This window comes from Homalodisca vitripennis, unplaced genomic scaffold (assembly GCF_021130785.1).
Source record: "Homalodisca vitripennis isolate AUS2020 unplaced genomic scaffold, UT_GWSS_2.1 ScUCBcl_3685;HRSCAF=9364, whole genome shotgun sequence".
NCBI classification, from domain to species: Eukaryota; Metazoa; Arthropoda; class Insecta; order Hemiptera; family Cicadellidae; genus Homalodisca; species Homalodisca vitripennis.
This window is the reverse complement of record NW_025779799.1, coordinates 20,430-34,287: the sequence shown is the minus strand read 5'-3', so window position 1 is coordinate 34,287 and position 13,858 is coordinate 20,430. Positions and strand designations below refer to the sequence as shown.

General features: G+C 31.1%; 1 protein-coding gene across 1 annotated transcript in view; it reads left to right on the top strand.

Moving 5' to 3' along the window:
* The first annotated feature begins 322 nt into the window (after positions 1–322).
* Positions 323–13,858, top strand: part of LOC124372635 (chymotrypsinogen A-like) — a 28,306-nt gene continuing 14,770 nt past the window's right edge. The window contains 5 exon segments of the mRNA XM_046831037.1: positions 323–818; positions 1,098–1,186; positions 3,770–3,905; positions 5,039–5,131; positions 5,133–5,181. Of these exon segments, the coding sequence (XP_046686993.1) occupies positions 462–818; positions 1,098–1,186; positions 3,770–3,905; positions 5,039–5,131; positions 5,133–5,181 (724 nt within the window). The 5' untranslated portion in view covers positions 323–461.

Below are 13,858 nucleotides of genomic sequence, written 5' to 3'. Positions count from 1 at the left end.
AATGTCAATGTATTATATATAGGTCCAGCATTAACTGAGATGATTAGACAAAGTTAAATGAAATTGAAATCATTGATACAGTATTTGCTGGTAATAAATCTATAAATTACCAAATATATCAATGTCATTACTACAAAAAGTAATACCTACAATAAATTGCAAAAAATATTCTTTTTATAAAATGCAATGGCCATATGTAAATCTGAAAAAATTAAAATCAAAATAGTTTTTTGAATAATTTAATGTGTTTGTTTCAGAAGTTTGGAGTATGTTGCACAAACCCTTCACCTCCAAAACCCCCTGCCGCAGCTCCTCCAGAAATCGAAGAAGCCTCCCCCTCCCCAGGTGGTAGTGAGGGAGGAGGGGCCATCCCACCCAACTGGCCTCCACCTATTCCCACACACCCACCTGACCACACCATCCCTCCCTTACCTACTCACCCACCCAGCCCGGGATATCCTATGGAGGAGGCTACCACTTCCACTAAGAAACCCATCACAACCAAGAAACCTAAGCCAAAACCCACTCCTCCCAAGCCTACTCCACCCAAACCTACCCCACCATCTAACTGGCCCCCTCCCATTCCTACACATCCCCCCACCTCCCAGCCTTGGCCTCCCACTCTGGCACCTCCTCCTAAACCACCCAAACCTACCAAGCCACCCATGTACCCCACACAACCAACCCTACCCACTGCACCCACTCCTGCTCAACCTTCTCCTGTATTTGACAACTCCTGTGGCGCTAAAAACGGTTACCAGGACCAGGAGAGGATTGTAGGAGGGCAGAATGCCGATCCAAATGAATGGCCTTGGATTGTAAGTATAAATTTGAATTAGCCATAATACTTTATTGTATTTTTACGAATACTATAAATTGAGCTGTTAGAGAGTTCAGAACCAATGCTTTTTGTGTACACTTTACATATAATATCATTCATTCATATACTCTACTCATGTCAAACAAAACATAAATGAGAGCTGCCTAAACAACTTGGTTGCAATTTCAATTACTATATTCAAGAATTTCTAATACTACAAATAGCGAAAAATCATCCTGAATATGCACTGTAATGATGTATGAACTGATGTTGTCAGGCAGCTCTGTTCAACAGTGGACGACAGTTCTGTGGAGGCTCTCTGATAGACCAGACCCATATCCTGACTGCAGCTCATTGTGTTGCTCAGTAAGTATTCCTTCCATCTTTATACTGCAAGTGTGACATGAAAGGTTTTAGTTGAGAAAATTTCAAACTATTTGATGAAAGAATTTGGGCTCTTATCCATTAATTCACCACCACTACTGTTAACGTATATTATAGATCTTACAAGTGAATAAACAGAAACCCAACTTCTTCGACGTCAGATCACGTTGGACGATCTGGGACGTGAACTCAGTTTGGGAAAGTACTGATCGGAAATGCCCCTGGCCATCAGTGCGGGTTTCAGTAGTGCCACCCCCGCACTTCTGGCGAGAAAAGAAAAACATCCCTCGAGATACCTAAATTTAACGATCTCATGAGCGCTCATAAATGTTGACTTTAAAGATTTAGTCCAATTTACTTGCAACTTAGTAATGTGATGTGACATCAGAGACGTTGGACGATCTTGGATGTGATCTGAGGTCTTGGCACTGATTGTCTGGACTGGCTGTTGGGTGCAGGATTGGTTATCTTCATCACTAAACGATAAGAAAAAATAATATAAGGCTTGCATGCATCCTAGATGAACAACAAAACCCGGAATGAACATTTCAAAGTGTGTTGAACATTTACCAAACCGTGATTGATGGTGAGTGAATGGAAACTCAACAACATTAGAGGTGGAAAATGACCAGGGTTTGTTGCGATCTCTTTATCAGATAATCTTTAGAATTGTCAACTATTCTTTGCCCGCCTGTGAAAGGTGATTATCAGATTCACCCTATTTTCACACACTAGCAAGTTAATAGCAACTCACTGAGCCAGGTCCTTTGCCTGTAGCACTGTTGACAAATACAATCTTCTTTGATAAAACATTTGATTTGTTTTTAAAACCCTTTAACTGACAATTTTTGTTATTAAGGACATTGACAAACCATACAGGTTTCTGTAAATTGAATGACAGTAATTTACATCTGAACTGTTAGTGTCCATATTTTTTTACATAAAAAAAATGTTATTAAGTATTATAAAATATGTTATGTTATGTTACAAAGTATATTCAACAAGGAAGTACCACAACAAATTTTAGGCTTGTTAAGAGAATGAACAACAGTTTTATAAATACTTTCCAAAAACACTCCAAAAAATTGGCTAGCATTTTCAACAAGTGTTCATGTAGAAAAATCCTGGCACTGGTTACACAATTCAACAACCAAGTTTCCTCGCAGCAGCGGATTAAAATAGGTCAAAATCCCAAGCAATTATAACAATATTGAAACGTTAGGTACATTTAACATTGTAAAATAAATGAATAGATCACATAAATATAACAGTTAACACACAACATTGAGAAATTCAACCATCTATAAAACATAAAATTAATTACATCTCTTCTAAATGATGATACATTAACCACCCATTAAGGGGATCTACTAAGCCTTAAGCCTACAGACTCTGTTGAAGTAGTGAGTCATAAATCAAAAAGTCACTTTGTCCAAACTATCATGAGGAGTTAATGAAATACTGTAAAAGTCTGTAAATATTGCACAATGTAACTAACAGCTCTACCTGTGAGTATAAAGATCTGCGGTATAACAATTGATGATGATGTTATATCTGGAATCAACTTAACATTAGCATTAACAAATTGTGCAAAAAGCTTAGCTCTAAAATATATACTGTGAAAGAAATAATTTGGATAGGAGCAATTTGACAAATTGATATTTTCAGGACTAGCCGGTATAATATTGCATGTATGCATATAATACTGTACATCATACATAAATACAAGCACATTGGATAGTTTATTGTAATTTGCTTTGAAAAGAGATTGCCTGTATTTCTGTTTTAACGAGAAATAGTTGTTACATAATTGTGATTTGCTAATGTAAACAAACGTTATGTGTAAGAAGTGAATTGATTTATAAAGCTTGATTTAATCATTAAAATTTATGAATATTTGTTATCTATTATTTCAGAAATGTAAATAACGAGTTCAGCTCCAATTCACCTTCTTCTTAGTGCAGCATCTGAAATCTGATGCTGTCACAGACTTGACTCCAGGAATCTGGAGTCAATGTCCGTCTGAAGAGATCAATTATAATGTTACATAATTATAATTTGCTAATGTAAACAAACAAACGTTATATGTAAGAAAGTGATTTATAAAACTTGATTTAATCATTAAAATTTATGAATATTTGCTATCTATTATTCCAGAAATGTGAATAATGAGTTCAGCTCCAATTCACCTTCTGCTTAGTGCAGCGTCTGAAATCTGATGCTGTCACTGACTTGACTCCAGGAATCTCGAGTCTATGTCCGTCTGAAGAGATCAAGACTGTGACAGCATCAGATTTCAAACGCTGCATAGATAGCATGTCATGTGTATTACAGATATATCAACAAGCTTTCATTTTGCATGGGATACAAAGCTATTGAAGTTCCTTGAATATTCTCCTGAAAAGAAATGACAAGGCAGACCTTGTTCAAAGTTCGGATAAGAAAATAAGGTTGTAGAGAAAGAGTGGGATTCATAGGAGTTCTGGATAATAAATTTTTGGAGTAGCAATAAGACATTTATAAAATATTAAATCATTAAATGATTTGTGTTTGTCATGTTCGTAGCATGACATCTTGGGATGTAGCCAGACTGACAGTAAGACTCGGGGACCACAACATCAAGACTAGCACAGAAGTGAAGCATGTTGAGAAGAGAGTCAAAAGAGTTGTCAGGCACAAGAACTTCGACATGAGAACACTGGTCAGTATTATGAATGACAGAACAATGTAGAAAAATTAATAAAGGTGTACAGGTTCATAGTTCAGATAAGACTAAACTAATGCGTGTTTTTCCACAATTTTCAGTAATTAAAAAAAAGAGAGATAATGGACAGCTCCTCAATGATTGGAGACAATCAAAGCTAATTATAATACCGTAGGCAAAGACATACAGTGCTAAATCATGATACACTCAATTTTTAATCTAAAATCTATTAATTGACATTAATACCATTTTCCATTCTGATTTAAGAAGTTATACAATGTACTGTATTAACAATATTGTGTAATACTTTTAAAATAGGTTAACAATTCAGTTTTATTATTGCTTATTGCTAACAAAAATTTTATGATTTCAAAAGTTAAAGATAACATGAGATATGGGAGGCAATAGGCAATTTGGACTTCTTTCCATAAACCTGTACCTAGTTTCCAGGAAACCAATAGATGAATTCCCTCTAAGGAATGGATTTTCAGCCGGTTTAAGTTTAGTGGAGGTTGAAATAGTACAACAGTAAAAGGGTTTACATTTCAAACCAACTGTTAGACTATATAAATTACCTACTTTTTGTTTTAATGTTGGCTAATAAAGAGAGAGTGAAAATTACAACTTATTACACACACACATATATATAAAGATAGATAGATTTATATTCATGTCTATTAATAGATTTTAGATTAAAAATTCATTATTCTGTACTGTATGTCTTTGCATATGGTGTTATAATTAACTTTGATTGCCTCCAATCATCGAGGAGCTGTCCATTATCTGTCTTATATATATATATATATATATATATATATATATATATATATATATATATATATATATAATGTTTGTCTGTATGTCCTTTAATGAATCGTAAACTATTTGACCGATCATTATGAACATTTGTATGCACATGTATTTCTCCATGGAGAAGGTTTATTTATATGCTATGCCCATTGATGTAACTCTCCACCAGACAGCACTGCAAAAGATGTAGTATCCATTAAAACTGTACACATATAAGAAATTTTATGAAGAAATCATAATTTTAAATATAGGATACTTTTAAGTTTATAAAAGTATATTACAGTTAACAATGTTTAATGTAAAAATGCCTTGTATTACAGTATAATGACATAGCCATCTTGACGCTAGACTCTCCAGTAACATTCTCACAGACGATACGCAGCGTTTGTCTGCCGCAAGGTTCGCAGGCACGGTTTTGAGGGCATCACTGCCACTGTTATCGGCTGGGGCAGTCTGCGGGAGAGTAAGTATTAGACAGGCAGTGGTTTGCCCACAATATTTGTAACAGTTTTCTTTTGTTAAATATAAAAATATTAGTGCAAAAATTAATGCTGGAACAATGAGTTAACACATTTCATATATTAAAAAAATCTGACACAAGCTCTTTACTTTACTTATCTTTCAGTATTTACAGGGTAAATTTTACAGCATATTAAGTTTCCATATTATAAAATTAGTTCAAATAAACAACTACTTGTAAAAGCAACTTTTAACTCATTTTCAGTTATTGTTTTGATATACTAATAGTATAAAATGTGTCATTTTTGTTTACAAGGGAAGTAAAGCTTTGGCTATAAACAGAACTAAACATGATTTCAATGGTATAATATTTATTTAGAGATCTGAGGTTTTCCTTTATCTCTTATAGTATAGTTTACAAGAGCTCGTAACATATTTCATTTCCTTTTCTAGTGTGAAAATTTTTGTAAAATAAATAAGAGCATCTGTATTGTATAATAAATATTAGGAATTTTTTTGTAAGATTAAAATGTTAAATTCAATACAATAAAATGTCAAAATAAATAACAGTATCCATATTTTTTAATTTCAACTAATATATTATTTCCATTGTTATAGTTTATAAAATACTGTCTTTCTTTTACTTTTAGTCTCAAGTTTAATGTATTAAAACAAAGAAGTACTTGTTTAAATATTAAAACTGGTTATCATAATGCTAGTATATTGCAAAATTATAAAATGTATATAACAGATTAGGCCATACTTTTAATTTTATTTATTTTAAAGTTTAATCCTAGATCATATTGTCATATTGTTCATGATTTTGGTTTTGTGTATATATATATATATATATAAGTAGATATGAATATGGCGGTTCTAGCGCACTTTTGGGACAGACAGAAAATCAAGGGAAAATACTGTTTAAAGGACAATAAACGAATCTGTAAAATCAAACAGTAAGGCGGTTCTAGCTCACTTTTGGGACAGACGGTAAATCAATGAAAAATACTGTTTAAAGGACAATAAACGAATCTGTAACTCACGAATGAAAAATTACCGAATCTATAGCTGTTTGCTTCTACTTTCTTGAGCTGTCAAATCAATCTATTTGAAATGTCTGCTACGACGAAAAATCTTCTACTCTACAAAATTGATAGTAACACAGTCTTTATCTTTAATAGTCTTCTTTCCAGTAACAACCAAGTGTAATTTTTCATTTTTGTTTAATTCTTTAATCTTTTTCTCATCCAAAACAGTCAAAAATCTGTTCGGCAAGTGTACTTTAAAATCTTCCAACTCGGCAATTATTGTAAACCCGAATTTATCTTTCATTTTCTCCAAATTCAAGATTCTATGTTTCTTTTTTTCTTCCAATTCCACTAATTTCTTATATTCTTTGAATCTTAGTTCACCAACCTTATTCAACTCTTGTAACAGCGCCGCCATTTATTATAGAAAAATCTTTTAACTAAAAGATTTTTCTATAATAAATAGAACAATCTGAAAACATTTGACCAGAAATTGTGCTGATTTGTGTCAAAAATCACTACTTCTCAAAATTTAATTTTACAAATTTTTGCTCTTTAAATAGAACAATCTGAAAACATTTGACCAGAAATTGTGCTGATTTGTGTCAAGTTGTCACAAAAATCACCACTTCTCAAAATTTTAGTTTACAAATTTTTTGCTCTTTAAATATGGAGCGGAAAAAGATAGAGTGCCCATACTGCAAAAAAGATGTTTTTGAACATCACTTTACTCGGCATTATAATTCGAAGAATCATCTGAAAAATAAAGATATTTATGAAAAAGAACTAAATTATTTGAGGACTTGGGCTAAAGAGAATCAAATCGATGGTCACGAGAAGATGTACAATATAGAAAAATTGCGTGAATTAAAGAAAAACTTTAAGGAAGATAAAAAAGATCTCAATCTATTTAATGATGAAAAAATTCAATCAATCGCTGAAAAATTGTCCATAGAAACAAACGATAAAACTAAGTCTGAAATGATCGAAGAAATTGACAAAACTCTTAACGAAAAAACCTAAAAATATCATTGATGTAGAAGTTTTATCCTCAATACACGGTCTTTTCAAGCAATACATTTTAACGAATTTAAACGAAAATTTCATGTCAATTTACAAATATCTATCAATTATGAGGCCAGAGATTAAAAGTTTAATAGAAAAATTTCAAGAAACCGTTAAAAATATGAAAGGTTATTTATCTTTAGAATGCGAATACGAACGAACTTTAGTGAACGGTGAACCACAAACTTGTCCTATGTATTTTACTATAAAAGCGGATGAAATCTTCGATGTGAACGACTTTATTACTAAGCAATTTAATAAATTAACACATCGAGAACAGACAAATCATCCAAATAAGGGTTCTGGATGGACATTTAAAAGCTGCAAACAACTAGTTTTGAGCCTTAACAAACACGAAATGATGAACGCAGGATCATATATCGATTTGCCACAAGAGATCAAGGTAAAGAAAGCTTGTGTAAATATCAAAAATGAAGATGACTACTGCTTTATTTACTCTATCCGATGTGCAATTAAAAAATCAAAATTTCATCCTGAACGTGTAAAACAATATGAAAAATTTGTAAATGACGAGATATTTTCTGGGTTCGACTATCCTATGTCTTTAAAAGATATACAATTATTTGAGAAACGAAGCAGTAAAGCAAAGTATAATTATCCGAAAATGTCTGTAAATGTCTATAGTTTTGATGAAAAACTCAATATTGTCCGTTGCAAATTTCAGAAGTTTATGACGCCAAATTAGAAATCAATTTATTGTATGTAAAACAAGATGAAAAATCTCATTATGTTTTGATAACAGATTTAAACAAACTTGTATTTTTCTCAGTTATCTAAGTGTAAAAATAAAAAATTTCTATGCAGAAGATGTTTAAGCCATTTCTACAAATCTGGAGATTTAACAGATCATTTAGAAATTTGCAAGCAACATGAAGTTTGGTAAGCCAATTATGCCGTTTCCAGGTCAAACAACAACATTTACTAATTATCAAAAGAAATTTTCTCATCCTTACGTTATTTATATGGATTTTGAAAGCATATTAGAGAAGATTCCCACATGCAAAAACAATCCACAAAGATCGACTACAACCAAGGTTCAGAAGCATATTCCTTATGGTTTTACTCTATATTTAGTGTCAAATGTGACCAATCGTATGTACAAGCCGATATGTTATCGAGCAAAAAATGAAGAAGATTTGCCAAATGTTCCTGCAAAATTGTTTGAAGAACTCAATAAAATATCAAAATACATAGCTAAAAAATATAATTCAAAGAACATGAAGCCCATGAAATTGACTGACGAAGAAGAAATTTCGTATCAAAATTCAAATCTTTGCCACATTTGTGAAGAAATATCGTATCAAGACACTGAAAAAACTTTAGGGTTTTTACCAGATAATTGGAGTTCTGCTTATGATGCATTCAAAAAATGCAGAGATCACTGTCATTTGACTGGAAAATTTCGAGGTGCAGCTCATAGAATTTGTAATCTGAAATTTGAAATTTCCTCAGAATATTCCCGTTTTCTGTCACAATATGTCTAATTACGATACGCATTTGTACATAAAAGAATTGGCAAAACAATACGGTAATGTTGATTTGATTGCAAACACCGATGAACGATATATAAATTACTCTGTAAATTCTGGATACGGGTATGAATTTGATGGTGACAAACCTAGAAAGTTCATAAAATTCTCTTTCGTAGACACGTTTAGATTCATGGCGTCATCTATCGAAAAATTAGCGAAAAATTTAAAGAAAGAAGACTTCAAACATACAAATCATTTTATACAGGATGGAAGAATATTGAATGAAATTATAGAAAGACAGCCAAATGACGAAGAAGAAATCTTTAAAATTCTATCTGGAAAAGGCATATTTCCTTACGAATTTATCGATAGTATTGAAAAAATTGATTACACAGAACAGCTGAAAATTCAAGATTTCTATTCACTTTTGACAGACGAGAGCATATCTGAGAAAGATTATCAACACTACTTGAGCGTTTGGAACAAATTAAAAGAGAAAAATCTTGGAAATTACTCTGATCTCTATAACATTCAAGATGTTCTATTGCTCGCTGATATCTTTGAAAATTTTAGGAATATTTGCTTAAAATGTTATAAACTCGATCCGGCACACTATCTAACAGCTCCCAGTCTTGCATGGGACGCTATGTTAAAATTAACGAAGATAGAATTACAATTAATTAACGATTATAACATGTATTTAATGATCGAAAAAGGTATTCGCGGAGGCATTTCTCAATGTATTAAACGATATGTTAAAGCAAATAACAAATATTTGAAAGATTTCGATAAGACAAAACCAGAAAGCTATCTGTTGTACGTCGATGCAAACAACCTTTATGGGTATGGGCTTATGCAAAATTTACCATATAACGATATCAAGTGGATGGATCCTAAAACGTATACAACAGCAGAATGGCAAGAAACAATTTTGGAACTCACTGGCGACGAAGATTATGGCTATATTCTTGAAGTCGATCTAGAATATCCAACAAATTTACACGAACATCACAAGGATTTACCTCTTGCTCCAGAACATTTTAAAAACAAACTTTGCACAACTCTACTGGATAAAACTGAATACGTTGTTCATTCGAGAAATTTGAAGTTCTATTTGGAACAAGGTATGATTTTGAAACATGTGAATAGAGTTATTGCATTCGATCAGAAGCCTTTTATGAAAGAATACATTGATTTTTAACACAAACATGAGAACCAAAGCTACAAGCGACTTTGAAAAGGACTTTTATAAGCTGATGAACAACTCAGTTTTTGGAAAATCTATGGAAAATGTGAGAAACAGATGTGATATTAAGCTTGGAAATGAAGAATTTTCAATGAAACAAGCTAAGAAAACAAATTTCAAATGCTTTAACATCTTTGACGACAACTGTATAGCGAGTCACATGTACAAACAAAAGGTTAAATTTAACAAACCGATTTACATAGGATTTTCAGTTCTCGACCTCTCAAAATTGCTAATGTACGAGTTTTATTACAACAAATTAAAGAAGTTTGATCCAGATTTGAATCTGTGTTACATGGATACAGACAGTTATTTTCTAGAATTGAAATGAGATCCTTTTAAAATTATTAAAGAAAAATATAGATGACTTTGATACGAGCGATTATCCAAAAGATCATGAATGTTTCACTACTAAAAATAAGAAGGTAATAGGGAAATTCAAAGACGAATTGAACGGCGAGATATTAGAAGAATTTTGTGGTTTAAGATCAAAGATGTACTCGTACAAATATCTAGACAAAAATCCAGTTAGGTGTAAAGGAATTAAGAGAAGCGTTGTAAATAAAACAATAAATATCGAAAACTTGAAGAGATGTTTGTTCGAAGATAAAGAAGAATTTAGGGAGATGACTGTAATAAAAAGCTATAAACATGAATTGTACACAGTTACCATAAACAAGCTGGCACTGAACGCTAAAGATGATAAGAGAATCGTTCTAGAAAATAAGATCGATACAGTACCTTATGGCTATAAAAATGAAGCAAAATCTGATATATTAGATGAGTTTAATAAACTTGGAAACTTTGACATGTAAATGGAAGATGATTTGATTCACTGCCACAAATGCAAGAAAAAAACGAAAAATATAGATTCTAAAATCGTTCAAACTCAAAACGGGTTGTATAGAATTGCAGCAAAATGTTCAAAATGTAAGACAAATAAGAGTAAATTTATAAAGAATCCAAATGAAAAACAAGTAAAGAAAGAATCTAAGAATAAGGAAGAAATCGAGATTGAAGCTAGAGAAATTCATGCACCAGTACGAAAGAAGTTTAAAAAGAGAAAAATTATAACATTAGGAATTGACGATTTATGGGCAGCAGATTTAGTTATAATGTCTAACTATTCAGATCAAAATGATGGATTTAAGTATATGTTAAATGTTATTGATACTTTCTCAAAATATGCTTGGTCAAGAGCTATCAAAAGAAAAAACGGCAAGGATATTTCAAAAGCTTTCGAAGATATAGTAAAAGATGCCATAAGGATCAATCACAAACCTCCAAACTTACTTCATACAGATAAGGGTTTAGAGTTTAAAAATAAAGAATTTAACGATGTTTTGAGAAAATACAACATTAAGATTTATCATACTGAAAACGAAGAGAAATCAAGTATTGTAGAGAGATATAACAGAACTCAAAATGAGAGAATGAAAGTAATTTTTGAGATTAATAAAAACTTTAAATGGATCGATATTCTTCAAAAAATCGTAAAGAAATATAACGATACTGTTCATAGCACAATCAAAATGAAGCCTAAAGACGTAGATAAAGATGCAGAAAAAGAGTTATTAGAGTCGGTTTTTTAAGTATGTTCCACCAGAAATTCACACGAAAACTAAATTTAAAGTCAATGATCATGTAAGAATTGTTAGTAAAAAACAAACATTTTCGAACAAATATAAGAACAATTGGTCAAGAGAAATCTTTGTGATTTATCAAATTAATAACACAGATCCTGTAACTTATAGTATAAAAGATTTAAATAATGAAGAAATAACCGGAAAGTTTTATGAATATGAATTGAGAAAGTCAAAGATTTTTTCTATATAAATGGAGGCCCAAAAGAAATGTTCAATGTGCAAAGAATTAAAAGGTTTTGAAGAATTTTATAAAGATAAGAGTAGAAAAGATGGAATTATTTATAATTGTAAAGATTGTTATAGGAAGTATCATAAAGAGCTGTATGATAAAATAGAAAAATTAACTTTGGAAGAGAAAGAATGTCTTAAATGTAAAGAAACTAAAAAAATTTTCAGAGTTTAATAGTGATCACTATAGTAGAGATAAGAAAGACTCATATTGTAAAGATTGTGTAAAGAAGAATCACCATAGATTATATTATGAAGATACTCAATGTGAATGTGGAAGAACTATAAAATGGTTAAATAATTATCAAAAACATTTACAAACAAAATATCATAATTCAAGAGTTTAACATTTTCATCGTGTAATAATTTTTTCTATATAAATGGAGTCTCAAAAGAAATGTACAAAGTGTCAAGAAGAGAATAGAAAAGACTGTTATTGTAAGGAATTATACGATAAAATGAACAAATTAACTTTAGAAGAGAAAAAGTGTTACTTTTGTAAAGAAATTAAAAATATTTCTGAATTTAATAACTGGCAGTATAGTAAAGATAGAAAAGATGCTTTTTGTAAAGATTGTGCTAAAAAAATTTTCAGCGAAAGTTATAAAAACGAAATGCCTTGTGAATATGAAAAAAATATTTTACAATGGTTACCTAGTTATGCTAAACATTTACAAACAAAATATAATAAATCGAGAGTTTTTAGTAAAATTTAGAAACATTTTCATCGTGTAATTTAGATATTCTATAAATCAGTCGAGATTCTGCCATATTTGTAGTAAAATGATTTCCGTTGTATAAAATATTCAAAGATTCTTTCATTTGGTTGTAGAGATTTATACTATTTGGATCTCCATGTCTTAATAAAATTTCCATTTCTGGGTAATCAATTTCAAGTTCTTTCAATCTTTTCGGTATTTCTCTCTTTTGAGCTCTGATAACGTAATAAGGCCATTCCCACATGTGATTCTTCTTAATTAACACAAAAACATGATGTTTTTTCTTATCAAAATCTTTACATACCATATCTCTCTTCATTAATTCCATTCGCAATTCTTGATTCTCTATTTTCAATGATTTCATTTCATCTTTAATTTGTAACTGTTTTATTTCATCTTTTAACTGCTTATTTTCGTTTTCAAGTTTGTACTCGCCATATTTTCTAATACTCGGTAAAACTTCTTTCGTAACCCAATTTTTAAACAATTTCGCTTCTGGTTTATGCGATCTCAAAATTAAAGAATAAAGTCCAGATTCATTAACGAAAACAGTGTTATTTTGGAAGTTTGAAGGTAAGCTATTTATAGCCCCCCTTATATTTAGATTAAAATAGAAGTTTTTATCATCTTCGTCAACGTTTATTCTGATCGTTTGCATAGTATTTTCATATTCTAGAATTTTTGCTACGTCTTTAGCCTTAAACCAGATCACATTGTTTTCGTCAACAATCGTAAAGATATGTTTGTTATTGAATTTTAGTTGATTATTGAGTAGGTCTACAACTGACTCCATTTAGATAGAAATAAAATTTAACTAGTAATTTTTATTTCGAGAATAAAGTCCAGATTCATTGATAAAAACAGGGTCAGGATGAAGATTTTGAAAGAGTCGCGATTCGATAACCCTTGTCAGAATCTATGTTTTCAAAGCTTTTTTTGTATTTTTCTTTAACATTGTCTTTATTCGTATTTTTTGTGAATATTTTGTGAGGCGGCCCTCGAGGGCTACCTTATCTTTTAGATAAAAGTATTGGTATTTATCATCATTATCAACTCGTTTTGAAAGTTTGAAGGTAAGAACGATTCGTTCCCCCCTTGATTCATCATTCTTTCGACAATCTTAAATATATTGTTGTTTTACTCTCATTATTTAATAAATTTCCCTCAGAGTCTTGTATAGTTAGAACGATTTTTTGAATTCTTTTAATATTTTTTCTAATTGGAATATAGTCTATTTCATTCGGTTTTTTTTCACT